General features: G+C 42.0%; 1 protein-coding gene and 1 non-coding gene across 2 annotated transcripts; one reads left to right on the top strand and one right to left on the bottom strand.

Moving 5' to 3' along the window:
- TMEM259 (transmembrane protein 259) lies at positions 1-26,349 on the bottom strand. Its single transcript, XM_088460350.1, has 12 exons — positions 26,158-26,349; positions 25,645-25,852; positions 23,295-23,564; positions 21,012-21,123; positions 10,915-11,025; positions 8,396-8,518; positions 8,209-8,309; positions 7,629-7,686; positions 7,378-7,461; positions 7,164-7,296; positions 6,611-6,710; positions 1-3,151 (listed from the first exon to the last, which is right to left on the bottom strand). The coding sequence occupies exons 2-12, from the start codon at positions 25,840-25,842 to the stop codon at positions 2,540-2,542; spliced, it is 1,902 nt and encodes a 633-aa protein (XP_088316476.1). The 5' UTR covers positions 25,843-25,852; positions 26,158-26,349; the 3' UTR covers positions 1-2,539.
- A 272-nt stretch (positions 26,350-26,621) lies between these two features.
- Positions 26,622-26,728, top strand: LOC148537764 (U6 spliceosomal RNA). The gene has a single exon (XR_015873433.1). It is a non-coding gene; the product is annotated as a U6 spliceosomal RNA (small nuclear RNA).
- Positions 26,729-27,814: the final 1,086 nt, after the last annotated feature.

The following is a 27,814-nucleotide window of genomic DNA, read 5'->3' on the forward strand; positions in this document are numbered from 1 at the left end:
TGCTTTAGATATAATATTTATTATTGTATATACAAACACAATTTATCAATTTCATGTAGGTACAATTAAATAGAATACAGGGTGTTGGGCACACATTTGACTCACCCCAATATTTACTTAATTTATTCTAACTAAAATAATAAGCCCATATCAGGCTGTGCATAGGTGAGTTGTAGCATCCATATAGCTTATCTACAAGTGATGGTTAGTTCAACTTGCTTATTTCCAAGACAAGTCTTTCCCAGCAGCTTCTCTACAAACATTGAAGCTTTGTGCCAAATAGGTTAGGCAATATCCGGTTTCTTGCTGTTAATCAACACCACATAGCAAACCAAATGGGAGACATAATTAACAGATGAAGAACCATATTTTGCCTAGGCCCACAGACACAAGTTTAAAAAAAAACAAAAAAAAAACAGAATACAAAATAATTTCTCAAAGAATCAGTCCATATATTGACAAGTTAGGTTTTCAAATAGTATGTAATACAAAATCCGGTTACAAATGTATATACCTTTGCACTTTTCATTTTAACTCAGTGTACAATTAAAAGAATTATTTTGAAAGCTGTAAGTAGCACAAATGTAGTGTAACCTACGCATGTTCCTAGTACACTCTAATTAAAGAGCACCTGTCACGCACACTAAGTGAAGGCATATATTCCGTATTGTGCTCAAACGATATTTCAGAGAATGCATCTTATCTAATCGCAAGGAACCAATGATATAGTTGAGGAGACCTATGAGCCAATGGTTCTGGCACTAATTTCCCATTTGAGTGAGTATTGGTTCAGGACAGAAAATGGCTGCCTCCACACTGACTGTAATGGACAGAATCTCTCTATAAAAACAAGCACTTCTTCAACTAGAGCAGTGAATTGTTTACATAGATTTTGCAATGTTGGACAATGAATTTAAATTCCAATTTAAATTTTCCTTTTAAAAGGGACACTAGGAAAAAAAAAAACAAAGAGAGAAAGAAATGAACACACACAATATTTATACATCCCTGGCCGCAATGTACTGCTGCTCCTATAGCTTATGTTAAATGACTGGCCTAGGAGAAAGACAAGAGCAATCGCTGCCATTGCCTGTAGCAGAATGAGGACCAACAGATGTCTGTCTATAAAGACAGAATGTAAGTTAGGTATTTATGTTTTTGGCTTAAAAACAATATTGCACCAGGCCAAGAAATCATAGCAGCATAGCAGGAGATAGTAAGACTGGAAAGTGCAAATGAGAAACCTCAGCCTACTATGCAGAAATGGTGCGGTGTCATTCCTACTGGGGAAAGACACCGCAGGTTGCACTATGCATCCACTTAAGTAGGTACAGATCAAAGAACGGTACCAATTCTATATATTTACTATCAGAACTTGTTCTGCATCCGGTTTCAAAGAAATCGATAGTCTCAGAAGCTCTTAAAACGTGGAGGGTAATCTCTTACTGCCTCTGCACACTGTGCCTATAGTGGTTAGGATGACAGTTGGCAAGAAAGGTAAGAGGTGGATTCTGTAGTGTTATGTTAGTGTTCGCCACTCAACCACTTTATTTTCAGCATGAATGGTATAGAAAGTAAAATAAATGTAACCAAGTGTCAGGATCCACATCTGTGTGTGCAGAATTTACACAAACTGCTAATCTGATTGTTTATTACCGTTTTGTCGGATATAATTGTAGCATAAAGTAGGCCCATCGCTTGTATCATAGAGCTCATTTTTCAAACTTCAATAACGGTCTGCATATGTAATCATACACAAACATAAATGTTGTAACTGCATACTCCATTTGCACACATTCAATGTGCAATATAAGAGCAAACAGTTTCCACAGCCTCCTTCTGCAGTCACAGATAGAACAGTACATATACATACATACATTATACATATCTTCTGCACAATCAATATTCAAGCAGACTGTATGGGACCTCCAGTTGTAACCAGACTTACATCTGTTCTAGTTTACGCACTTACGTTCCATAAGCTGGGATAGCACTGTAAGAACTAAACATGTATGCTGCAAGTATAAAAATATTGGCCTCCAATTCCAAATATTTTGATGTTTCACTCGTCAGATTATTTATTTAGGGTCTCCATCTGAAACCATTGCAATAGGAGTTCCAATGGGTGAAATATTGGCCGTCAGGTCTATCATAACATGAATTTAGCATTAACTGGTAGAGACATGAGAGCGCATATCCATAAATCTGTACATAAAATACATGTACTTATCTTACACGCCCCAAAATTCCTTGTTCAAAAAATAAAAAGTTTAGGAAAGATTTCTGTCCTGTTATTCATTTTAATTTAGATTCCGAGTCGTTTTGTGGAATTTAATTTACATGGATGAGAAAAACATAAAAACGTAAGCAGATCAGTCAGTCTGTGTGCGTGTACACACGCATGCACTTGTATGAGTGTGCTGCAGGCCCCTTGCACCAACAGTGGAAGGAAAAATTGTCTGTACAACTCCTGGATAGGACAAGTGCACTTCTCCCAGATGTGAAGAGCAACGAGCAGAATATTTGGAATGGAAACTCACTAGTCACCAATCAGTTGCTCTGTAAATGCACTTGGCTGAGGAGCATTAGCTTCTGCCAGCAGCTCTGTTGAGACTGATGTTGAGAGATTGCTTTGCTCTATATCATGGCTGGTAACTAGAAATCTTAGGGGGTTACAGTCTGTGGAGAGTGACACATCTTCCACTTGGCCCTCAGTCACTTTTTTGGGGCTGTTATCAGGTGTAGCAGCAGGCAGAATAAGAGGAGGATCTCCAGTCTGCGTCACTGCTGCTGTACCAGGTCCTGGAGGCGGACTCCCAGCACCTTCTTGAGCTGGTTCTTCAGGTGGGGGAAACACATCTGGCATACCATTTTCTACAGGTTGTGTTGGAGCTCTGCCCATGCCCGAGTTGGCGTCCGTTAAAGGCACACCGGCAGCCCCCAAGCTGGTGGTTGTTGGCTGGAGAGCAAGTCCAGGGGCAGATGGTGGAGTTACAATGGATGGCTCAGTTGCTGTGTTGTTGTTCAAGTTGTCCTGAAGACTAGTCTGATTCTGACCCGCCTGCTGGTTCTGTAGAAGCATTTCCTGGATTCGGATCTGCTGGAGGATGGCAGGAAGTTCATAGTGATGGAAGAAATAGATCATAGAGTGCTAAGGGGAGATAAAAGCATAAAAGTAAGTCCGACATGTTTGTGTGTAATTGTGGCCAAAGCTCACTTTCTCCTCCAATCACTAACATCATTTCTATTCAAAAAAAATCTCTGATCCTTGGAAGAAAAAGATGATTTACATTTTACAAAAAGTTATCTGTAATTCCTTTTAGAAGAGATGGAGATTGTCCTGCACAAAGAATAATAATAATATTAATAATAAGTTCTGTTATTTAAACCAGTATTAGTTACTGGAGTTAGATATCTCCTCCTCCCTATTGATTGTCGTCGTCATCACAATTTATTCACCACTGTAGTATATATTTTTTTTTTTTGTTGTATTTTACCTTTGTTATATTTTTACTTCTTATAACCCAAGTTATATTTGGTGGAAAGGTAAGGAAATTAATTGGTTTAAAATAAGATCGTTGCTTAAGTGTCTGCGATTAACTTTTTAATTTATAGTTACTGTTCATACCATATCAAAATATTTCTAATTATTAATGTAGGAGCTATAGGGAATATCTTGTGAGCTCCAAATTAGGTTTGCTCAAAAACCAGAAACAAAATCTCCCCAAGGTGGTTAGGTTAACTTTTATAATATGGGGGACCCGATATCACATGGACAGTTAGATCACATTCCCCTACATACATAATACTATTATGATACAAATGCAGAGAGATGTAGGTCAATTCATGCAATACAATATGGAGAGACTGTTTGGGTACTTATATTAGTCCAGCGGTGTTAATGGAGACTAGTTTATTTTTTAATTAGGTTTGCATAAAAGTATATATATTATTTGATAGAAATATACACCCTTTTGCCATAACCTTAAAACCACTGACAGGTGAAGTGAACAACACTGATTATCTTGTTACAATGACACTTATGAAGGGGTGGGATACATTAGGCAGCAAGTGAACACTTAGGCCCTCATTCAGAGGCGCTCGCAAGAAGAGAGCGCTCGTCCTGAAGAGACATGGGCGCCCAAAACTTATTTATGTGCATTGGGAGCGAAGGCTAGCCTGTCTGGTCCAATCCAATTAGATGGTATTGGCTATGATAGAAAGGTGTCAGAACACACAGTGCATCGCAGGTTGCTACGTATGGGACTGCATAGCCGCAGACCGGTCAAAGTGCCCATGCTGACCCCTGTCCACTGCCTAAATTGGCTACTAAGGGAACATGAGCGTCGGAACTGGACCATGGAAGAACGTGTCCTGGTCTCACGAATCACGTTTTCTTTTACATCATATGGACGGCTGGATGTGTGCACGTTTGTTTACCTAGGGAAGTGATGGCACCAGGACGCATTATAGGAAGAAGGCAAGCAGGCAAAGGCAGTGTGATGCTCTGGGCAATGTTTTGCTGGGAAACCTTGGGACATGGCATTCATGTGGATGTTACCTTGACATGTACCACCTACATGGCAACATTATTCCCTGATGGCAGTGGCCTCATTCAGCAGGATAATGCATCCTACCACAATACAAAAATTGTTCAGGAATGGTTTGAAGAACATGACAGAGTTCAAGTTGTTGACTTGGCCTCCAAATTCCCTAGATCTCAATCCAATGGTGTGTGTTGGAAAAATAAGTCGAAGCATGGAGACCCCACCTCACAACTTACAGAACTTAAAGGATCTGCTGTAAAGGTCTTGGTGCCAGATACCACAGGACACCTTCAAATGTCTTGTGGAGTCCATGCCTCGATGGGTCAGAACTGTTTTGGTGGCACAAGTGGACCTACACAATATTAGGCAAGCGGTTTTAATGTTATGGCTGACCGTGTATATATAAAATGGTGTTCCCTAGATGTTTCTAAAATTCAAGTGTGTGGAATACTGGTTGATTTGTCGAAAATAAAAAGGTCGACATCCAGAAGGTAGACACATTTTGTATTTCGACAGTAAAAAGGTTGACATCATTCTATAGATATGCATTTAGAATAAATGGTCAACAGTCAAAAGGTCAGCATTTAATCGTGCAAAATATCTGAGAGTGTGTGGGCACCTTAAGCTGTAGCCAAAGTCCAGCCCTGGAGCAGATGACAGCTGACATATACTCTACACTTAAGGTAATCCGAAATGTGGTATAGGAGATTATATCACTGGCAGTGAAAAGTTAAAAGTAGTAGTAAAATACTTGCATAGCCAATTTAATTGCTAATTTACAATTGCATTCTTGGTTGAGGAGTGGGATAAGTTCCCCAAGGGATATTCTGTCTGATAATGGGGTTGTACCATTCTCTGTTCTTCAGTGTAAATTTAATGTTCCAAAGCAGGACTTTCACAAATATTTACAGTTGCATCACTGGATTTAAAGTCTCCTCCCTCCCTCAGCAAAACATTTGACTCTGCCCAAATAAGTTTTAAGGCACTTTCAGTCTTCTAACCATAAAGGGGGCATCACGTGGTTGTACCAGTCCCAAATAACAGATGGTAAGTCAAGTAAATTAGCGTGTCAAAAAAAATGGGGAGGAGGACCTTTCCAGGACACTTGATGAGGGCGACTGGGATGTTATTTTCCGTACTTGTTTTAAAATGTCCCATTGTATCAGTCACTCGGAAATGTTTATTAAGTTGATTCACAGATCATATTTCACCCCTGAGAGACAACATAAAATATGGCCCCCTATATCTTATATCCCTTTTCCATCAAAAATCCTGTGTCTGACGCGGGATTTGGAACACTGTTCCAAGCCGTATCAGACCTGGGATTTACCCCATTTCCACTGCGGCACCGACTCGGGAATATCCCGGGTCGACGCTGTTCACAATGCACCCGGGTGCAGTTCCGACACTTGGCGATGAAGTCATTACCAAGCACCGGAAACTATCTCCGGCAACCAGAGGAGTGGGTCCTTCCCCGGGAGGCAGTCATTCGGGAGGCTGTCTGTGACAGCTGTCACCGGGGAGGGAAAGATTACAGCCTCCTTGGGGAAGGGATAAAAACCGGGACGATCCGGACAATATGGGGGGGGCGGGGGCTGTAGACTTACACATACCAGCATTTCCTGCTGGTATGTGTACATGCTGGGATGTACACATACCTGGTAGAGCATGCTGGGATGTGTACATGTACAGCAGCTGGAGTGCCACACGTTGCCTATCCCTGGTTCAGAACACTCTGCACATGTAATATACATTTGTTGCAAAAATAATCCTACCTGTTAGGAGTGTCACCTAGAGTACTTGCTTTAACCTTATCACTCTAGCAACAGTGTACGTCACATTAATCTAGTGTCAAACACCACCATAAGTGGATGTGATTTTATTTTCAAAAAATGAAAAAAAATAAAAAATTCTACTGCCATATAGAACACATTTTTCTTATAAAAGTCAACACTAACTAGAATTGTATTTCTGTGACATCTCATGTAACATGCAGTCAGCACATAACCTGCTTTATGTAAAGCCAGTGGCTGTAGTAGGGAGATGGGAGCTTTCTGTGTTACCTGAATGAAGAGCCAGGATGTGACCAAGGCCAGGCTACTGTATTGTCCATTGAAGCGATAGTGGTAGGCATAAAATGCAAAATGATACAAGTAGAAGAACCTGGGGAGAGTAATCAGGTGACATTAAAACATTAAAATAGATGAGTGCTTATCTAATGTAAATATTCATCCCCAACCCTATAATGAATCTGGTTTCGCCTAAACATTCTACTGTGACACAAGAATTTAACAGGGCAATCCAGGGTTTAGTGCGGAAGTAGGCAGCCAGGAAAAAATTAAACGTTGAATTAAAAAAGCAACACGAAATATGTATTAAAGTTGCTTTATCAATAAACAAATGCAAAAACCATCATAATACAAACTATTTGTAATTCAGTGTACACATTTGTTTAGTCCTTTGTGACCCTGGCAGGTTTTGTTGTCCCATTACTGCCTTGCACAGGAATGTTCCCACTAATAACATAATGAATAAGAATGAATGTAAACTGTGTGCTTAGATAATGAATATAAAGAGAAGCAGCACCCCAAGAAAGAGGTTGAGTTGCCAGCTGACCTGAGCCAGTGCCTCTTGCTGGTGTTAGTGTGGCAGCAAATGGCATCATACTGATCGGCAAGCCACACTATGAGGATGATGTAGAAGGCGGTGGTAGTGTCATTGAAGAACTCAGACATGATGGCTTCCATTCCTGCTCAGGGAGAAAGAGTGAATGACTACAGATACACAGGTAAATGGAGGACGTACATCAGAAGCGTTGCAGCCTTCTTACCTACAAGCGCCAGTATCACAGTGAGCAGAGGGGCAGCTGGGAATGCAATACTCATATTCATCTCTAACATCTGAAGCAAGTCCACTGTGTCGAGACGGAGGGGGGAGAATGGGATAAATGGGAAGAGAGGGTGTTAATAAATGTTAAGGGAAGAAAAGCAAAACATAGTAGAAGGGAATGTCCTGGAATAAGATCGCACCAAAAACAAATGAAAATAATGATGCCTTTTCAGGTACAAGTAGGTCACTTACCAATAAAGACAAATATTTGATGGTGAGAATACCGCAGGAGCATGGAGACTGATAGAGTCTGCAGGAAGTAGAACAAGGACAACAACATAAATCACACAATGGAAAACAAATGAGCTGACACATAAGAATATCATATTTCAGAATAGACATTGAGTAGTAAGGGCAATTGTAATCTGTGGGTCAATTCAATTAGGTGAGAGACCCCTCACTGCGCAGGTAAATTCGGCTATATGCCGCACATACAGTCCTTCCGCACTTGCAGATTTTTGGTGGTGGGCTACGTACAAAAATCCACTTGTCTGGGGTTCGGATCGGGCCGAGACGGGGGGGAAGTTGCGATGTTGTTGGCGGCATTTCCATGCCCTTACAATGGTAACTCAACCCCCTTGCAGCTAATTGAATTGCCCCCTAAATGTCAGTACCCTAAAGGTGTGCTGACCATCAAGTGAAGTTTATCAGTCTCATACTCCGTATTACATTTTATTTATAAAAAAAAAAAAAGAATATGCGGATATGATCTAACAAATAGGATTTTGGAAATGTTTAACAAATGTTTAAGTATAATAGTAAAATAACTTACAAATATAACCATGATAACAAAAGCTGCAAGGTATGAGGTGCGAGCCATCCACATACTGACAAATCTGTAATGCTCCCCTGATACCACGTTCCTCAGGAACCCTGAGAACAAGATACAGAGAAACATTTATACAGTGCAGACAACAACATGTGAGAATAGAAGTGGCTCACACCTTAGTACTACAAACCCTTGTTCTCCTCGTTTTCAGCCAGGGCCTTTACACTTGACATGAGAATATCATCATATCCCAGAAACTCGTCCAGTAGAAAACGACTAAACCTGTCTCCGAAGCACAAGTCCCGGGTTGGGTCTGAAACCAATGAGAAGAAACCAATTATGAGCATTACATTTTATACACTTGCTACTTGCACATATTGCTGCCCAGTTACATTACATATTTGTTCAAATATACCAGAAATCTAATCCGTTTCATTTTACCAGATATGTGGAGCACTTATTTGAAAAAGAACACAAAATGATAAATAGATATATTTAATAACAATAAAACATGAATAAGAATATAAATATAATTATAGAAGTGGGTGCAGTCATTTTGCACAGATGTTTATTAGGTATTCAGGTTTGTAAAGCAATAGTTAAGTGTCTATTCTTATTCTGTATTATGGTCTGTGATATTAATCTATGTATAAAGGGTTAATGCACCCCTTACAGCAGAACATTATCTAATCTGTATGAAAGCACTGTGCCAACAGCTTTGTCCTATAATATGGTCACATATAAAGTGATACGCTCAGTATCCCGGCACAGGGGATGCTGGCGCCGGCATCCCGAAGGTAAGTAGTGGGGTCGGTGGGAGGGTTAGGCACTAGGGAGAGGGTTAATATTAGGCATTGGAGGGGGGGGGAAGGAGGACGGGGAAGAGAGGGTTCGTTTTAGGGTGCAGGGAGGGGGAAGTTAGGTTTAGGCGCTTGGGGGGGTTAGGTTCAGGCCCTGGGGAGGGAGGTTTAGGGTAAGGCTTAGGACACCTGCAGACAGGTGTTGGTATCCTAACACTGTCAGGATGCCGGCGTCAGGATTTTAACCGATGCCATCCCGTACCCATCCCCATATAAAACATAAGTTACAGGAGTGCATCCCGTACCCATCCCCATATAACACATAAGTTACAGGAGTGCATCCCGTACCCATCCCCATATAACACATAAGTTACAGGAGTGCATCCCGTACCCATCCCCATATAACACATAAGTTACAGGAGTGCATCCCGTACCCATCCCCATATAACACATAAGTTACAGGAGTGCATCCCGTACCCATCCCCATATAACACATAAGTTACAGGAGTGCATCCCGTACCCATCCCCATATAACACATAAGTTACAGGAGTGCATCCCGTACCCATCCCCATATAACACATAAGTTACAGGAGTGCATCCCGTACCCATCCCCATATAACACATAAGTTACAGGAGTGCATCCCGTACCCATCCCCATATAACACATAAGTTACAGGAGTGCATCCCGTACCCATCCCCATATAACACATAAGTTACAGGAGTGCATCCCGTACCCATCCCCATATAACACATAAGTTACAGGAGTGCATCCCGTACCCATCCCCATATAACACATAAGTTACAGGAGTGCATCCCGTACCCATCCCCATATAACACAAGTTACAGTAGTGAGAAGATTATCACATAAAACATTTGATTTATTAAAAGGAGTATTTATAATGCAATAGATGTAAAATATTTTCAGGTCACAGCAGCACACCTGCAACAGACCCCTCATTTTTCTTTCCATCACTATCTTTCCATCACTATCTCTCTAGGCTAAAATGCCACCATATATTTAACAGCTTAAACTGTGCAGTGTAACTGAATTATGATGAAGTGTGAGAATAGTGAAAGCTCTAAAATACGGAGAAACATGTAAAGAGACAATGGTTTCACCATATTTACTGATGCTGCTTAGTTAGTGTTCCCTAAATTATTAAGTCAGTGTATTCTGTTGTAGCAAAATAATGTATTTAACCCATTCGCTGCAGAGGACGAGTGTGTCTTGTCCTACACATGTTTCTTAAGGCCATGGAGGACGGAGTCCCATTCGTCATTCACAGTGACGGGTGTACTTTGGGGGAAAAAACAAACATTCTCTCTTCCCCAGTGGGGACTGCAGGCAACTGCGGGGCAGGATCAGGAAGTGTCACTTGCGATCACCAGACAATGTTCCCATGCACTACATGCCTTATAACGCCCATGTTTGCACCTGCAACCACATGGGCGCCCACATTTGAAAAAGGGTTGTCCTCCTAGTGTCTAATGTCTTGTAATCAGTATAGTATATGTGGTCATTATATCTAACAAAATTCTGTCCTTTTTGGTAAAAGTTTATTTGTTGTGTTAGAGTATTTTCTGAAAATACAAACTCTTTTGAAAGAAAAAAAAGGTGTGTGGGTACTGCAAAAAACTAAATAAAAAAATAAAAAATCAGTGATAGCGTTGGAATGTGACAAACAAACATCAAAAAGTGGCCTCAACACAACGGTGAGAAAAACCTCAGCAGCTAAGGGGTTAAGCTATTTCATACATTAAAATGTTATATAATCTCTTAAATTAAAATGAAGAGTGCACAACTGTCTCGCAGAATAAAAAGCATGCTTTCACCTCTCAACTGTAACTAGCAAACTCTACTTTGCAAAAACACCGTCTCAAGCAGTCACACACAGCTCCATCACTCACCAAGGGTCACCACCATAACGGGAATGTTGAGTCTCTGCCGCGTGCTTTGAGACAGCCGGAGAAATCCATATTCAAGCGAATACTCCACTATGTACTCCTCCTGTGGCCACACTGATAGCAACAAAAACAGTTACAATCAAAATCAGTGCACTGAAACGGCATTAAAAAAAAATATAAAATTTAAGGAACGGTGCAATTTATTAAAATTATGTTTTCCTTATTCACCTGGAAATCATTGTATGTTTCTTGTATAGGCAGGATTGGTGCCATTAAATTAATGTTCTTTCCGGTCTTTTGCATTTGTTCCAGATGCTCCTGGTCTGTATTCCCATGACAACTTTGACATGCTTGGTCATTGTCTCAGATGACATTCCCAAACAAACAGTTTAGGACTGTGGTAACTGCGGTATAGGTTCCCACTTCAGTAGAATTATTACTATGCTGCCCAATTTGGTGGATATTACAAATGTTTGAACTCTGAACATGGGCATTAGCGACCTCCCTTAGTTGCCTATAATCTACAGATTAGCTTCGGAATACGACCTTTCTTCAATCCAATTTACGTTTAACGTTTTTTTTTGTTTTCTACGTATCCCTCCGTGAGATCTCCAGTTTGGCATTATTAATGAAATCTTAAAAGATTTATACAAATTTCGGGAAAGGTTCCAATTAGTTTTTCAGCTATGAATGAAAAATTTAAATTCCCTCTTCCCGTCATTATCACTATTTGCAGAAAAGCAATTTTTTTTTTATTCACAATCGTGCTTAAGAGTTCTATTAGTCTATCCGGTCCTGTTTTGATTCGGTATCCAGTTGACTGGTCCACAATAACAAGGTCGACAATGAAAAGGTCGATACCAGAAATTCAACACATTCTAAATGTTGATCTGGTCATTAAGTTGACCACTAATATGTAGACATATTTAGGTCGACAATGTTAAAAGAACGACACATTCAAAAGATAGTCATTTAACATATTGAAACTAAAATGTCAAGATATGGGTTTTTGATGACTTTTAATGCTTAGGGTTATCTTAAATAAAAAAAAATATGGTGAAATTTTTGTGTTGTCATGTAAAATGTTGACTGTTTGAACGTGTCGACCATTTAACTATGTTGACACATTAGCAGTTGACCTAATGACTATGTCGACCTTTTAATTATCGACCAGTTATACTACACCCATTTATTCTATGTGCACTCCATTCTGACCCCTGAAGCTCATCCAAAGAAGTCTTTTGAGAAGGCGTGGGAGAGAGACCTGGGGGTGACAAACAATGAGGGATGGTCCTGCATTAAAATCAGCGTTGCAAAGGCCTCTATCTGCGTAGGTATTCAGCAACATACCTTTAAGGCAGGGGTCTTCAACCCATGGCCTGCGGAGCTGTTCCCGTGGCCCACCGATCTGGGCACTCGTGGTCCTCCACAGCAGCTGGCATTACAATAAGTCACACTAACTTATTATACTGTATGCCACTGCACGTGTTGCAGCCGCGGCCTGAACACTGTCGGTGATTGACAGTCCAGGCACGGCTGGAGGAGGAACCGCTCTCTTTTCTCCTCCCCTCTCCTCAAATCCTCCCCCAGTGTGACACAGCCTTACTGGACACAGTGCCCGGGCTGGAGGGGGAGGAGGGGCTGCGCTCTTCCTCACCTCTTCCCCTCTCCACTTTATGTTCCCTGGCTTCCTTCCCTCCCTGAAAGGCTGTGCTTGGGCACCGGGGATCTGAAGTCTCGATCTTGTGACCGTCCCCGGCGTTACATTCAACGAGGAGCCTCCATCCACATGCTGCACTGAAGTTCTGTGCCCAGGTAAAACATTTAAATACTGTATATTAGTCATCCACTGTCACCCTCTCCCTGTCACCCACTGCTTTCAACCTTTCCCTGTCGTCACCCTCTCCCTGACACCCATTGCTGTCATTCTCCCCTTCACCCACTGTTTTCACCCTCTCCCTGCCACCCAGCTGTTACCCTCTCCCTGTTACCCATTGCTGTCATTCTCACCCTGTCACCCTCTCTGTCACCCACTGCTATCACCCTCTCCCTGTCACCAAGTGCTGTCACCCTCTTTCTGAATATGTATCTTTGGGTATAATTGTAGCTTAGCACCGAGGTAGTTCTGTTGTATAAGAGTTACATCATTACAAGTACATAATTGTTTGTGGATGGGGCAGTCTAAATACCGCAGTACAGCTTAATGGTCCTCGGACTTCGTTGAATTTTTTTAATGCGGCCCACACTGTCTTAAGGTTGAAGGCCCGTACTTTAAGGTTTATACAAGGTGGTAGATAGCCCCCTGCTAAGATTCACTGCTTTACCCATTTTATTTCGACCAATGCTGGAGGAATTGTGGGGATGTTTTTTCATATTTGGTGGGAATGGCGCACAGTTTAATGGTTTGGGAAATATTTTGACACCTCTCGAGCAGGTTACTACCTTTAATGTACTAGAGACCCTCTGAAGCTTTTGCTTCATGGCGCCTTCCACATGGTGAGCAAAACCATTGACAAATGAATAATGCATATCTGCAATGCTGCCAAATTGCTTATAGCCAGAAGCTGGAAGTTTCCCATTATTCCAACGCACAGCGCGCATATTAACAGAATTTGGTTTGCTTCCTCAATTAAATATATGACTTTCCTTTTACATAACACTCTCCCTAAATACCCCCAAATCTTAGAGCTGTGATTACATTTCATAACACTGGTCAGGCATGAGATCCACTTGATGGGTTTGTCACTGTGGCATTTCCTGCTTTCCTTCCCCGAATCCTCTTTCCTATATCTTTTTTCCACTTTATAAAAATAACTTATGAAACACATATTAGGTGCAGAACAAACATATGAAAAAAATGCCAATGTATTATACAGATGTGCCCTCATACATCTAGCCTTAATACTCCACGCAGTGAGTCTTGCCGGTCGTGAGTGAGCCACCAGGTCCCATGAGATTCTGCTAGCGACGGGCGTCTTTTTACTCCAAAAACGTGTAGAAGACGCAAAGCGATCAGATTATGCTGTTGCATCCTAGTCCTATGTGCTGACTAATTTGACTCCTGTATACCTATGTGCACCTGAGTCTGTACATGAAGCACATCAGAACTTGGAATGAAAAAAGCTGCGGCTGCTACATTGTAGCACTTTCTATACAGATTCATAGACTCAGTCGCCTACAGATATACAAGTGTCGCATATCAAATTAATCAGCGCAGTCTGCTGGTGCATCCTAGTCACATTGCATTGTGACTTACAAGCATTTTCTGCAAAAAAAAAAAAAAAAAGACTCACCCAGTGCTAGTCTCACGGTTACTGGTGCGCAGAGTGGACTTTTTAGGGTGACTGCAGCAAAGATGTATAAATACACAACTGTACTGGTCGGTTTCCATCAAACTAGTTTTGTTTTTTCGTTTTATAAATGTAAGAGTTTACACGATTATATTACCATTTAATTAACATGGATAGTATGGCACTTTATAAACTGTAGATGTCATTATGGGCAGATGTATCAAACCTTAGAGAGATAAAGTGCAGAAATTGCCCATATCAACCAATCAGCTTCTGTCATTTTATAGACTGTGCTAGTAAATGATATCTGGAAGTGGATTGGTTGCCGATTGCTAGGGGCCACTTCTCCACTCTCTCGAACGTTTGATACATTACCCCTTATATATGAGCAAACAAAAAACACAGCTGTCATAAGTACCAGAAAAAAAAGAATGGGATTTATACACTGGACCATGGGATATAGAGTCTCCATTAGGACTTTCACAATTTGAATAAAACCAATCTAATTTCCCAGTGATGGGCATCATGCTGCACTCCATCCTGCTTTGCGGTCAGGTTTAGTATAGTTTGAAAGGCTTCATTAAAATTCCTGTTAATATGCCATTACAGATAGATTTCTCTGTGCAGCCCTATCTTTGCATATTACGGTGCTTCTCCCTCTTCTATAGATACGTAAAAAAACAAATAGTTTCTAACATTTTACTGGGGATATCTTGACATGGTGGCCCTTCCCAAAGAGGTCCCTACAATTGGTTTGTGTTGCAAAAAAGATCTTGTTTTAAATGACTACTTCATTTTTAACAAATGTATGATGATCCAGACAGAGCAGAAGCTAAATCTATTGTTTATTTTGGGGCAAGCCAAATTCTTCTGTGGACATCATACCGGACAAAAACATTATTAGTCTTCATAAAATCTAGTGTCCTGGGAGTGCCATGACTGAGAGCAGTTCCCCAAAGTATGGGATCACGCTGAGCCGGAGCCAGATCTACAGCAGTGGTGGGTCAGGGGGTGAGGCATACAGCCCTCTGCATTACTATGCTCCACACAGAATCCCACTATCAGCACTAGTGCACCCTGATTACACAGCTGCTACCATATGTTCCTCTCTGCTGGAGTTCCTCCCCCTACCTTGCTACACACAGGTTTGTAAAGCTGCTTTGTCTGTGTGGTGTCTGAAGGGGCACTGGTGGAGCAGGCTGAGTGTCTAAAGAGGCAGATGGAGGGTCTGAAGGAACACATGGGGTGTTTGAAGGGGCATGTGGCATGTCTGATGAGGCACTGAAGTGCCATGTGGTGTGTCTGTAGAGGGATGGCATGTGGTGTGGTATGATGGCATGTGGTGAAGGCTGAGGAGCATTAAAGGAGCTTGTGGGGGTTTTAAAGATTTAAATATTACATAAAATACTAAGCCACACATTGCTTCCCACGATTCATAATACGCCACATAGCTTTAACTCCATATTCACCAACTGGTAAGAGGACTAGCCACTTCTGGAAGACTAAGGGGGGTATCCAAAAAGCAGCGCTAAAGTAGCGCTGCTAATTGATCGCGGCGGGGCTATCCAATTGAGATGCAGTTATTATGCCGGCGGACGGGTTGCCGGGAAGTCGAAATACCGACGCCGCAATCCCGCCGTGCAGGCATAATGCCGTCGCCGATATCAGAATACCAGCGTCGGCATCCCGACAACCAGAATCCCGAACGTCCAGACAGCGGGTAAGTATGAAGGTAAGCCAGGGATGGGGGTGGTTAGGATTAGGCAACCCTGGGGGGGGGGGGGGGGGGGGGACTTAGGCAGCCCCCCGGGAGTGTTAGTATGCGGGGAGGGGGGGTTAGGCACCACCGAGGTGGACTTGGGATTAGGCATCCTCTGGGAAGGTTAGGTTTAGGCACCAATAAGTGTGGGTTAGGGCCCGGGGAGGTTGGAGCGACATGCAACCGGGAAGCTGGCGGACGTAAGCCCGACAGCCGGCTTCCCGACTGCTTTACCCGGCGAGGGTTAAATGACGCCTGTCATTTTACCGACCGCCGGGAGACCGGCATCTCGATCGAAGTGATGCCAGGCGCTGCTGCGGACAGCCACGGGGGTTAGGCATCCCCCCGGAAGGTTAGGGTTAAGCTAGGGGGAGGGAGGGTTAGGCACCCCCAGGAGGTACTTAAGGTTAGGCACCCCCCCCGGGGGACTTAGGTTTAGGCGGCAGGGAAGGGGGGAGGGGGGGGATTAGGGTTAGGCACTGTGGTGGGGGAAGGTTAGGGTTAGGCACCCCTAAGGAGGGTTAGGTTAGTTGATACTCACCTGGGGACGATTGGGATTTTCAGCCGTGTCGGCCTGCCGCTGTCGGGATTTGAACCGCCGGACTAGTGTCCGTTGGTAATTCGTATGTGTTCCGTTGGAGCACAGGGTAGGGTTAGATTACATACCTAGTCGCCTCAGGATCTCCTGCAGTCTGGCTACCGGCTAAGCCGTATTTGAATACCATTCCATCTAATTTGCCCCGATGCCGGCACTTATCATGGATTTTGTTTTGCCTATTAGAAGCTGTTTTTCTCCCGATCGCTGCAGTGAAAATACATAGGTACGTGACCTTTTGCAGATCCTATGTGTTTTCGTGAGAAATACAGAAAATTTTCGGACAGAAAAAAAATGGGGTTTAATTGGATACCACAAAAAAATAAATAAAAGAAAACTGTTTTCTAGGTCCGAAAATTTTCTGAGCTAATTGGATACCGGCCTTAGGGGCTGATTATCTTTTGGGAGCAAATAAAAAAAAAAAAAAAAAAAAGAATGTAACTATGCATCGGGAATAAACTATGTTGCAATGCAAGAGGTATAAATACATTTATTTTTTTTTTACATGTAGAGTACATACTGACTGCTTTTGCATGTAACCCGCACATGACTGATAGATTTGTTGTTACAATCCAAATTTAGATCTGAGGTTTGGACACATCCCTACCAAATCTAAATCTCTCAGCACATTTTAAATATATTCCACCTGCAGGGTAACATGGTTTTGCTAAGGTGCAAAGTTTCTTGCTTTTTTGCTTTCCTCCCAACTCAGAACCAGCCCCTAAATCTGAACCTTTAGGAAACTCCATTGCAATCCATTATCCAAGCATTGCTGTAAATCCTGGGCCAATTGGGAAGAAGTAGCTGGTAACTTTCTATTCTAATACCAATTAAGAAACACAAGTCTTCCAGACTGTATAATTATTTTCTGTCTCTAAGCTTCGTTCCAACCACCCTGTTGGGAGAACCCATTCTCTCATGGTAAAACAATCTCTGAATTACCAAACCATTCCTTAGAGACAGTTACCACAATGGGATAAGCAGCATTATGCATATATGTCTCTGTACCACCAACAGCACCAGGATCCCTTCTGTTTTACCATTTTTGGGAAAGTGCAGCAGCATTGCCACCAACGAAAGAGAAATCAGATAAAATCTCATGGCACCATTATGATGTCTGTCAGAAATCCCCAGTGTTCTCACCAGGCTGTTTTCTGCAGGCGCAACACCCGGCAGAAACAGCCTACCGCCCGCCACTTCCCCCCGCCCCAATGCACCGCATTCCCGGTCACCCTCAATGTGTCCTTGTTGCCACGGACGCCGGATGCGACGCCAAGCTGCTCCGACGTCATGTTCTTAAAATTGGAAGCTTGATGTCCGCCGTCAATAAGGACGTTAGTGCAGGTTCCAGGTGACGGGACACGGCGCTTTGGGGCGGGGGGAGGTGCCTGGCAGGGGACGTGGCGTTGGGGCAGGTGGAGGATGCCGGGCAGGAAACACGGCATTGGGTCAGGGGAGAGTGCCGAGCAGGGGTTGTGCCATTGGGGCGGGGGGTAGTTGTCCATCACAGTGCAGGGGCTTTGTCAGGCTGGAGGGCAAAGATAAAAGTTCAGGTGGGAACAGTCACCTGAACTAATTAAAGAGAGCCTGCAAGTGGGCCAGTATCTGTAGAGCTTTATAAAAAAACATATTCTGTGTAGCCTGCAAGTAGTACAGTATCTGTGCCTCTAAGAAGAAGAGAATTAATATATAAAATGTTATTTCAAGTTTAAATCATTATAAGGTCAGGATTTAAAACATTTTACTATTGCGAAGGCCCCCACCCAGCTACTTCTTGATGCCACCCAGCTGGAAAAAAATTCTGGGGAGAACACTGAACCCTAAAGGATTCCTGATTCTTGGAAGATGCCCGGATTGAAGGACTACTCTACAGGAAGTAGGATGAGCCTGATCATATAAATCAGGCTTCCAGTTTCCAACTCTGGCAGACATGCTACAGATATTGCATGATCCCCCAGGCCACCTCCTTTGCAAGGGAGCTAATTGTGCTTCCCTAATGACGGATGTGGTGCTATATGACTGAATTTCTATGGGCTTTAACCATTTAACATTGGCCCTCATTCAGAGCCGTTTGCTATTTGCGTTCGTTCGTTCAAAATCAAGGGGTGGCTATGCAAATGATCCGTTCGCAAATTGCAGTCTGTTCACACCTCTAAGTCTGAACGAGCGAGCAAAACATACGCTCGTTTGATAAAAACGCAACCTGGCCGCACGCACCATACGTCATGTCCGCTATTTATTAGATTAATCGAGTACATCGTACAGCGTATGAACTGCTCGCTATTCTTGTGGTTGGTGTTTTCAACCGCTATTTTGCGAGCAGTTCTGAGTTAAAAAAAACCAAGTGACGTGGTCATTGACGCTGCTATATTAATTATGCACACCCATAAAACGCCCGTTTTGACCTTTAAGCACGCCTGCGAACGGATCTCCACTCCCCATTTTCAAGCACCTTCCCCTGTTACCACCCACATACGCCTCATTCTGTCACTCAAAATAGCAGGCACTCGCTATATAGCGTACAAACGATTTTCGGCCGCACTGACTGGTTCGCGCATGCGTACTAAAAACCGTACGCATGCGCAGATGTGCGAACATCGCTCGGAACGAGCGTACTGCCGCTAGCGAGCGGCTCTGAATCAGGCCCATTGTTTTGGATTTACAGTCTTCAACATCGCCCTTCACTTTTATTTTAAGATTTGCTTCTTCTGGAGATCACAAAACATGAAACCAGGAATGAAAAAAGACAGCCCCACATCCCCACAGACTGGTATCAGTTGTCAACTGTCCTGATACATATGGCAAAGGGGTATCCCTCCTGTTGAGGAGTAATTTTTTGTGACAGAGATCTGTTTTTGAGCACAGATGACAGGAACAATTAGCATATTCCAAGAGTTCAATCTGGACCAACTTCGAATGTTGAGATGATTTTCCCAACGACCTTTATGCAGAACCAAACTGATTCAGTCTGCAAGCCAGTAGACAAATTTATAAATTTTTGTAAAGAATATACCTAGACTCCTGGAAGAAAATACTCTGATGTAGGGGGACCAACAAACCCAGAAAGCCCAACCAAAGTTTATGGAACAGATATGGACTCCTAGAGGCATATTTACCAAAGGGTTTTTAGAAGTGGAGATGTTGCCCATAGCAACCAATCAGATTCTACTTAACATTATCTAGCACCTTCTAGAAGATAATAGGTAGAATCTGATTGGTTGCTATATGCAACATCTCCACTTCTAAAAACCCACACTTTAGTAAATATACCCCCCTAGACTCCAATATCTGTGCTGTTTCCTGTTAATTCATCTGAAGTTCAGTCAGGGACTTTGTCCTGATCAAGAGATCGTCCAAGTAAGAGATAAGTCACTAGCATTGACGCTCCCAATGGTAGAATCTGGCACTTCTGTGCAGTGGGAGCAGGAGCCCCCGGAAACTACCTTTGTTAGAAGTAAAACGATGGTAATGCAGTGAGAGGATGTACCTGTACCTATTTAGCAAGCTCTGGCCAGATTAGCAAGTCCATCTGCTCCAAATGACCAATGCAACGGTCAATTCAAAAGAACAGGTGTGGGTAAATTAAAAGAAAAATATACATATATGTCTACTACCAAAAATAAAACAAATAACAAAAATAAATAAAACACTGCAAGATGGGAAGAATGGAAACGTAATATGCCCATGGTCCAGTGTTGCCCAAAATTATGTAAGAGAAATGCATTTCTATACGCTCGCAAGCGGGTCGATGTTTGCCGAATGCGCATGACGGAGGGAGCTCCGTCGTGCGCATGCACGAGACCCGGCGAGCGATGAGGAATACGTCGCTCGGGGTCTCGCACCAAAGGGGGCGTTCTGTCGATGGTGACTGACAGCACGCCCCCTTTGGTGGGCGTGCCGGGGGCGTGGCTGCCAGACGGAGGCGTTCCCATGGGAACGCCTACCGTCTGAGTCCGGCCCCACTGACATCAGTAATGTCGTCAGTGGGAGTGATTTTGGCTCTGATAGAGCCAAAATCACTCCTGGGCTTGCGGCAGCGAGACCCTACCGCAGGGTCTCATCGCAAGCCCGATGGTCGCGATGGTCAAAGACCATCGTGACCATCATCATGGTAGCTCGCTATGGCTGTGGGTGGTCACCCACAGCTATACGAGCAGCCAGGAGGCCGCTCCATTTTTAGGGAGGAGGGCTCCGATTCAGAGCGAGCACTCTGGTCAGAGCGTCCGGCTCTAAATCAGGCCCTATATTCAGTCCAACCCAGCAACATGATCTCTTAGCCCATGTGTAGCTACACTGTTTTAACCTTTGAATCAGAGTGTGCGTTACAAAAGTTCTTCAGAATAATCAAGAGAAAAAATAAAATGTACAGTACATGTTTTCCAATAACTGCCATAAATGACTATATAAAGTTTATATTTGCTTTCACAAAAAAAAATCTAAACAAATCCACACTCACCTTTAGTGGCAGCATCACTGAACGATAGTGCCTGGCTCTGATTGTCAGAGGCTCGTGTCATACTTTCAAGTGATGGCTTTAAAAATACCTTAGGTTCAATGTCAAGCTCAAACTGCAAGTAAAGCGAGAAATGTAAAGAACAGAATTAAATTGTAGCAATGTGATCTTCAACAACTGAATTTCAATTAACCAGAAAGTATAGTAAGATGAAGGAGCAGTCAAGGCTATTGTGCAATACTATCAGAGGACATTTATATTTTAAAAAAAAACAGGAGTTTTTTCTGGTAAAATAAAACCTCCCAACCAGAAATACCATCTACAATTTAGTTTTTTAAACCTAAGGTATATTAGAAAATCTTATATTATTTGAGTATAGATATTAAAATTAAACTGCATCACATTAAAACATTTATTGAATTAGTAACAGATATAAATGACTATATTACTAAAATTAGCAATTTTTATAAAATCCTGAAATTCTTATTCAAGTTTCACTGGTAGAAGTGTCTACTATACAGCCCTTTACAGGCATTGTGGGACAAACAGCAGTGGAGGACCGTGAAAGCAAAAGTAAGTCAAATTGACTTGTTTTATTTGTCTCATATAATTACAACCAAAGCAATTTTTGTTTTTTAAATTGGGTGGCGTTATATCATGGCTTTTCCGAATGCCGGGCCAGTTGCCCTAGAGATAGACAACAGCATTCTTGCCTGGACTGCCCATACTCTACCCATGTTCCATGGACTGATAACATGTCAGGCCAGCTTATCAGAGTGAAGCTGACTGGTCCTTACCACTTCGTCTGTACTGGTTATAGATTACCGTTTACATGGTGACTGAACCTGCATATTTCATAATTGTTTATTGCTCTCATGTTGACATGGTCATATTCCTGGGTTTGTTTGACTGACGGCAACCCTAAATCAGTTTATCTCATTTCTGCCTGCCTGTCACCAGCCCTGACCCAGCATTGTCTCGTTTCTACCAGTCACTTCCCACCAAACTGTACTTTTGACCTACCCTGGTTTCCTTTAGCACCCCGAGCCCGGGTATTGTTTTCAGCATAAACCCAGACCACATTCCTAGCACATCCATTAGTGGTGTGCCCATGCCAGACTCCACCAATAGCATGGGGACATAAGCCTTTACTCAGAATGGAAGCCCAGATAAGTACTGATAAGTATGACTTGGTTTCATGGGAAAGGCAACTGCTACAATTGAAAACATCCTCAAGGGAATCTATAGGCTTCATCTCATCCCTGTGTGTATTGTCCTAACATCTCTCATTATACTAGAGTAGACCGACATAAACAGAATTTAAGTATAAATATGATATTTAGAAGAACTGCACTTCTCAAGCTGCACTAAAGACAAGGTATAAGCATTTTTGAAGCTGGGAAAACCAAGCTAGTTTCAACAATCCACTTTATGTCATCATCACACAATGAATGAGTGTAAAAACACATTAAGAATAAGAAACCAATGGTGTTGATCCCATTGCATCCTAAATTATTGATGTAGTGATAAACATTTCAGAAATCTGAGCAACCAATATCACATTCAATAATGCACACTGCCAATACTATATATACAAGTATAATGAATGAAAAGTACATGGAAAAGGCATTAAAAACACATCTAAAGCGCGTTACTTTTCATGTGTTTTACCTCATGTTGCAATGCATAAGTGTGAACGACAAGCCCTTCTTAGCACAGAAAAGTGAGGAGTTTAAGAATTGATTTCCAGCCATAAGGTAACCTAACAGTGAATTAAATACTTGAAAATTCTCTGATCAGTTGCGTGATGAGATAAAAGGAAGTTACATCTAAAGATATGTTACAGTAGATGTGCTCTTGTAATGTAGCATAATAAAACATGTGACATGCCATAGTGTGTGGTGAAAGACTCGCACACTCCAGTGCCATCCAATATGTGTATGACAAATATTTGTCAGCAGCCTAGTCTCATACTTTTAGTTCTGACAAGTTTCTGAAACCACTGTAATACATATTTGTTATGTTATTAGCAGCTTAGCTAACTAACCAGAATGTTAGGATTAAGGAGAGAGGAGAGCAGCCTCAAAACATTGAATCTATCATGAGATTCAGACATAGAAGATAAGTAGTCGTTTTTTATTTTAATTCTTTGTACCTAAAACCATTGTTTTTGAGTCATTCTTTCATAAACGGACTGCAATATCCCAGAATTAGGATGGCTCCTCTGCTCATCTAATTAACCAAAAACCTCACGTTCTGGGTGTAGCACAACCAGGGATCCCATACCTTAATAGAGCTATTCTGGTACATATCCACACTCATTTCCTCCTCCTCCTCTTCTCCATCTTCCTCTCCTAGCGGCTCCTTCACCAGACCAGGGAAGGTGTCGCTGTCATAGAATTGTAGAAAAATAGGTGCACGGCTTGAGTTCAGCTGGATTTCCACCCGCAAGATCCCATCTCTAGGCCACTTATCACGCACATGCTCCAGGCAGTTGATGGGAGACCGAGAAAATGCAATGTGGATGTAAGCAAGGATGAAGAGCACCAAAAGAGCCTGTAAAGGGGGTGAAGAACAAGACCGGTGTTACTGAATGGAATGTGACAATATAGAAAGAAAACATTTAAGGGCTGCAGTAGAGTTGTATGCAAGTCGGCCATAATAGCTCTCGCATTGCGTGCACCAAACTAAAAGCGAATTTCATCTGTACAGCCATTATTTGCATACTGGTTTCATAGCCATCATTATCAGTGATACAAAAGATTCTATTTAACACAGGCATAATTATGCTTATACACAACTGTTTATAGTCTGCAATTCTGTCAAAACACCATCAACAAGAAAATGCCCTGTAACTATCCTGATCCATTCCTTCAGTTGCAAGAGGAGATGCATTCTGTCTGCATGCAAGTCCACCACACTGTAATGCGCTTGCTTGGTTCCAGAGCATGTGTAGAACAAAGACAAGCAAGATATGCCACAAAAGCTCAAAAATACCTTCTACAGGATTTTACTCCAACAATCACCAGAAAGTAGTACCTTCGCACTATCCCATTTAGCATTAGCAACCAGTAATAGTAGTTTAAAAAAAAAAAAAAAAACCACCATTGGGAAAAACACCAACCATCCACAAATACAAATTTACATACATGTATATTTTATTATGGCCCACATTACACTACAGCAGTAAATGCATGAATATTTGGCCTATGAATATTGAAAGTTGCAGAATAAATTTAGTGGGATATATGAAGGTTTTTTTTTTTTTTCTTTTTAAAAACTTTACAGTGCTTTAAAACAAAAAGTGGAGCATGAAATATTGTCCTGTGTAACTAAAACATGACAATTTGCTTGGTCTCAAAAGGGTACTCTTCTGGCTGTAAAGATATTAAACCACAGGGAGGTATATTTACTAGGGGCAATTTGTTATAGATGCCGATCATCAGCAGTTTTGACCAATAGTTTTAAAACAGCAACAGGTATCAGTTCTATATCAAGCTTGTTTAGCATTGATTCCTGTTGCAGTAAAAGGCGCACATTGGTAAATATACCCCTTGGTGATTGATTTTCCAACGGACTAGAACCAGCTGTCACTGGCAGTCATATATATACACACACACACACACACACACACACATTTGGCACCCTGATGTTCAACGAAACAAGCAGAGTAAATTTGGGGTTCACTTTCTGGGACTGCATTGTGTTAAAAGAACAATTTACACAATTGTGCCTACATAATGCCCATAAAATATATTTAAATTCATGCTAGTAAAAGGAACCACCGTCTGCCCCGAAAAGAAAATTCACCATGGTGTACTAAGAAATTATTTGGGATGAAACGGATATATTTTAAAAATGTAATTTAATCTGGTCATTAAGGCAATCCATATAAAATGCAGAGATCAGTAACCAGCTACTGTTTAGCACCACAGACTACGCAGAGACAATGGTACTTATGGAAACTAGTGCAATAAACGAGTGGTATTGTCTATAACAACTTATCACAAGTTCGCTTTAATTTTGTAGACTACTCTAGAAAAATAACTATACTCATAGACTACTTTAACTATTTTATAGACTACTCTAGAATAATAACTATAATCTAGAAAAATAACTATAATCAGTTGCTATGAGCAATAATGTTATATGTGCACCAGTATTCATAGATAACAGATAAGGGTATCAGCATTTATTTTTGGTGCGGTTACATCTGCACACACTGCTCGATATTAAATTATGCTGACCAATGTAAACAAATATGTTTGCCAGTGTTGGTTACATCAGTGTTGTCAACCCTGGAAATCACACTGGCACAGGAAAGGAGCGGCATGTTCTATTACCTGTATCAATGTGAGTTTCAGGGTTGACAACTCTGCACCAGTTTCAAAATAACACAAATTCAATTATGAAAGTTATCTAGTTTACATTCACCTGCATTAGTACCAGGGGGTCATTCACCCCCTCAATAAACAGTGAATATAAGCCGTGCCTATGTCTTAGAAGAAACAGATTTATTTACAGGGTGTTTGCAGTTTTCTGACATAACACATGAATAGAAAACCTTACTAGAGATCTCAGCCAGAGCTACTGCATACTGTGATTATCCAAAGTTGCTGATATGAATAAAAATTACCTTAAGTAGGACGAAGAACTCAAAAATCCTACGGAAAGACGGTGGGAAGAGCCGCGCATAGGTGACTGCCATCTTAAAGAACAGGGCATGAAACAGGCGATCCCTCACATTAATCAGGGGGTTTTGGTTCAAGTTTGGAGTTCGCACCCGGTTTCCATTGGTGTTATTGAGGGGGATGTTCCCCTGATTCTCAGACATCTTGATGGCCCTTATAGGATATGAGTAATAAAAGAAAATTTTAAATTTAATTTACCAGTATTTATTCCTAGCCTATCTACATCACAGGTGCTGGCAGCTGGACCCTTTACTCTCAGCTGTAGGTAGCTTCCATGTATCACATATAACCTGTACAAGCATGTCACCCAGCAGGGAGCAGCAGCCATACCCCCGGCACACACCATTTATATATAGCCCCCAGCAGACGTGATGTGCCCCACACACTGACCCGGGCAGAGTCTCACTGCTCATACACCGGAGGGCAGCACCGAGTATTATGGCCAACTGTATAACTACCTGCTACAGCCGTGCGGCCACCTTGTTCGAGGGGTCCCCGGCGCTGCCCCTATGTCTGTGGGGAGGGGACCCCTTGGAGCCTACGGGGTCGGGCAGTTGTGAGTGTTTTTTTTTTTTTTTTCCTTCTTCTTAGAAGCTACTTCCGGTCTCTCTTCCGCTTCCTGCGGCCTCAGCCATTGCGGTGACCGTGAAAGTTAGCGTGCGGGGCAGTATGGGAAGACGGGCGGGGCTATGGACTTAGTTTTGCATGATAGCTTACCCAAAATGCACTGGAGTAAATGCTCATAGCTAATATTTAGTAGCGACACCAAATAGCAATAAAACGTAAAATGTTGTTAAAACATAAGTTATTGGGAGTGATTTTTTAGTCACTTGGCAAAGTGGGATGAATATGTAAAGTCGCTTTAATGGTGAAATTGATTGATTTTGGGACTTAATATACCAATGGAGTTGGCATTTACTTTGTGCTCGCTTCGGCAGCACATATACTAAAATTGGAACGATACAGAGAAGATTAGCATGGCCCCTGCGCAAGGATGACACGCAAATTCGTGAAGCGTTCCATATTTTTGTTGATATGACAGATATACAGCAGCCTTCCTACCATATAGCTGCAGGATAGACCACCAGTAAAATAGGGTGACTCATAGAATGAGTGAGCCACTGACAGACATTTTTTTAATACCTAAAAATGCTGATACGTATTACCAAACAGGATATTTTCATATTGAGAATATAAAGTTTCTTTATCCATATTGTAGGGAATTGGTGTTTAACTGGTTGTACTCTGTGGGCTCCAAAAATATTTTTTTTTCTTAAGATATCATGCAAGGAAGCCATTTATAGAAATAAAGCTGAATTTGACTTTATTGTTTAATAAATCGATCGCCTTTCTATTCATTTAGAAACCATATTTGCGGCCCACTAAATATAATACTATCTAAGCTTAGCTCTGGATGCTACCCAACAGATAGTGTATAGTGTTACATACTTGCCATGATGACGGTTCATATTTTACAACTGTCCCAATTTTAGCAGGGCAATCCCAATATGAGGGCTTTGAATACTCTCCCTAAATCATACATACCTACCCTCCCGGTTTTCGCGGGAGGCTCCCAATTTTTCGAGTAGCCCCCCGTACTCCCGGATGGGTAGGCACATCCCCTGCATTCTGTCCACTTCCTAGTGAAGTGGGCAGAATGGGGAGAATTTCCGCAACGATCGCGGGTCTCCGTGTATGGGGGGGGCTTAATGACGCGATACTTCATGAATTGTATAATTTAGCGCTGCCTCCTATGTAAATGTGCGCCAATCTGAGCCTCACACCCAATCACACCCCTTGACTATTTATATAAATAGTTTTTAACCATCACATTTTTTTACCATGAAGAGGGCGGGGCTTAATGGAGCAAACCGTCAGGCCCCACCCTGTCACAACTCATTTGCTTCTCCTCCCCGGACATCTCCCGGGGAGGGGAATTTAAAGGTAGGCAACTATGCCCTAATTTAAGGAAGTCACTAGAATGTTTTTGTATTGTGTATTGTTTCTTAAGAAGCTCTTTGTATGAAGTGGATGAATATCAGCAGCAGCCTCATTATATGTATGGACATCGATGGTCGATGTTTGTTGCCATCAAATGGTAATCATGGTGGCTTC

This window comes from Taudactylus pleione, unplaced genomic scaffold, assembly GCF_031769625.1.
Source record: "Taudactylus pleione unplaced genomic scaffold, aTauple2 ptg000044l, whole genome shotgun sequence".
NCBI lineage: Eukaryota > Metazoa > Chordata > Amphibia > Anura > Myobatrachidae > Taudactylus > Taudactylus pleione.

Coding starts and splice junctions, on each gene's coding strand:
- TMEM259 (XM_088460350.1), bottom strand. CDS start 25,842: ATGTCTGAGAATCAGGGGAACATCCCCCTCAATAACACCAATGGAAAC. Junction 21,124..23,294: donor ACCAGAATAGCTCTATTAAG/GTATGGGATCCC, acceptor CTTTACTTGCAG/TTTGAGCTTGACATTGAACC. Junction 11,026..21,011: donor CAGTGATGCTGCCACTAAAG/GTGAGTGTGGAT, acceptor TGTTGCTATCAG/TGTGGCCACAGGAGGAGTAC.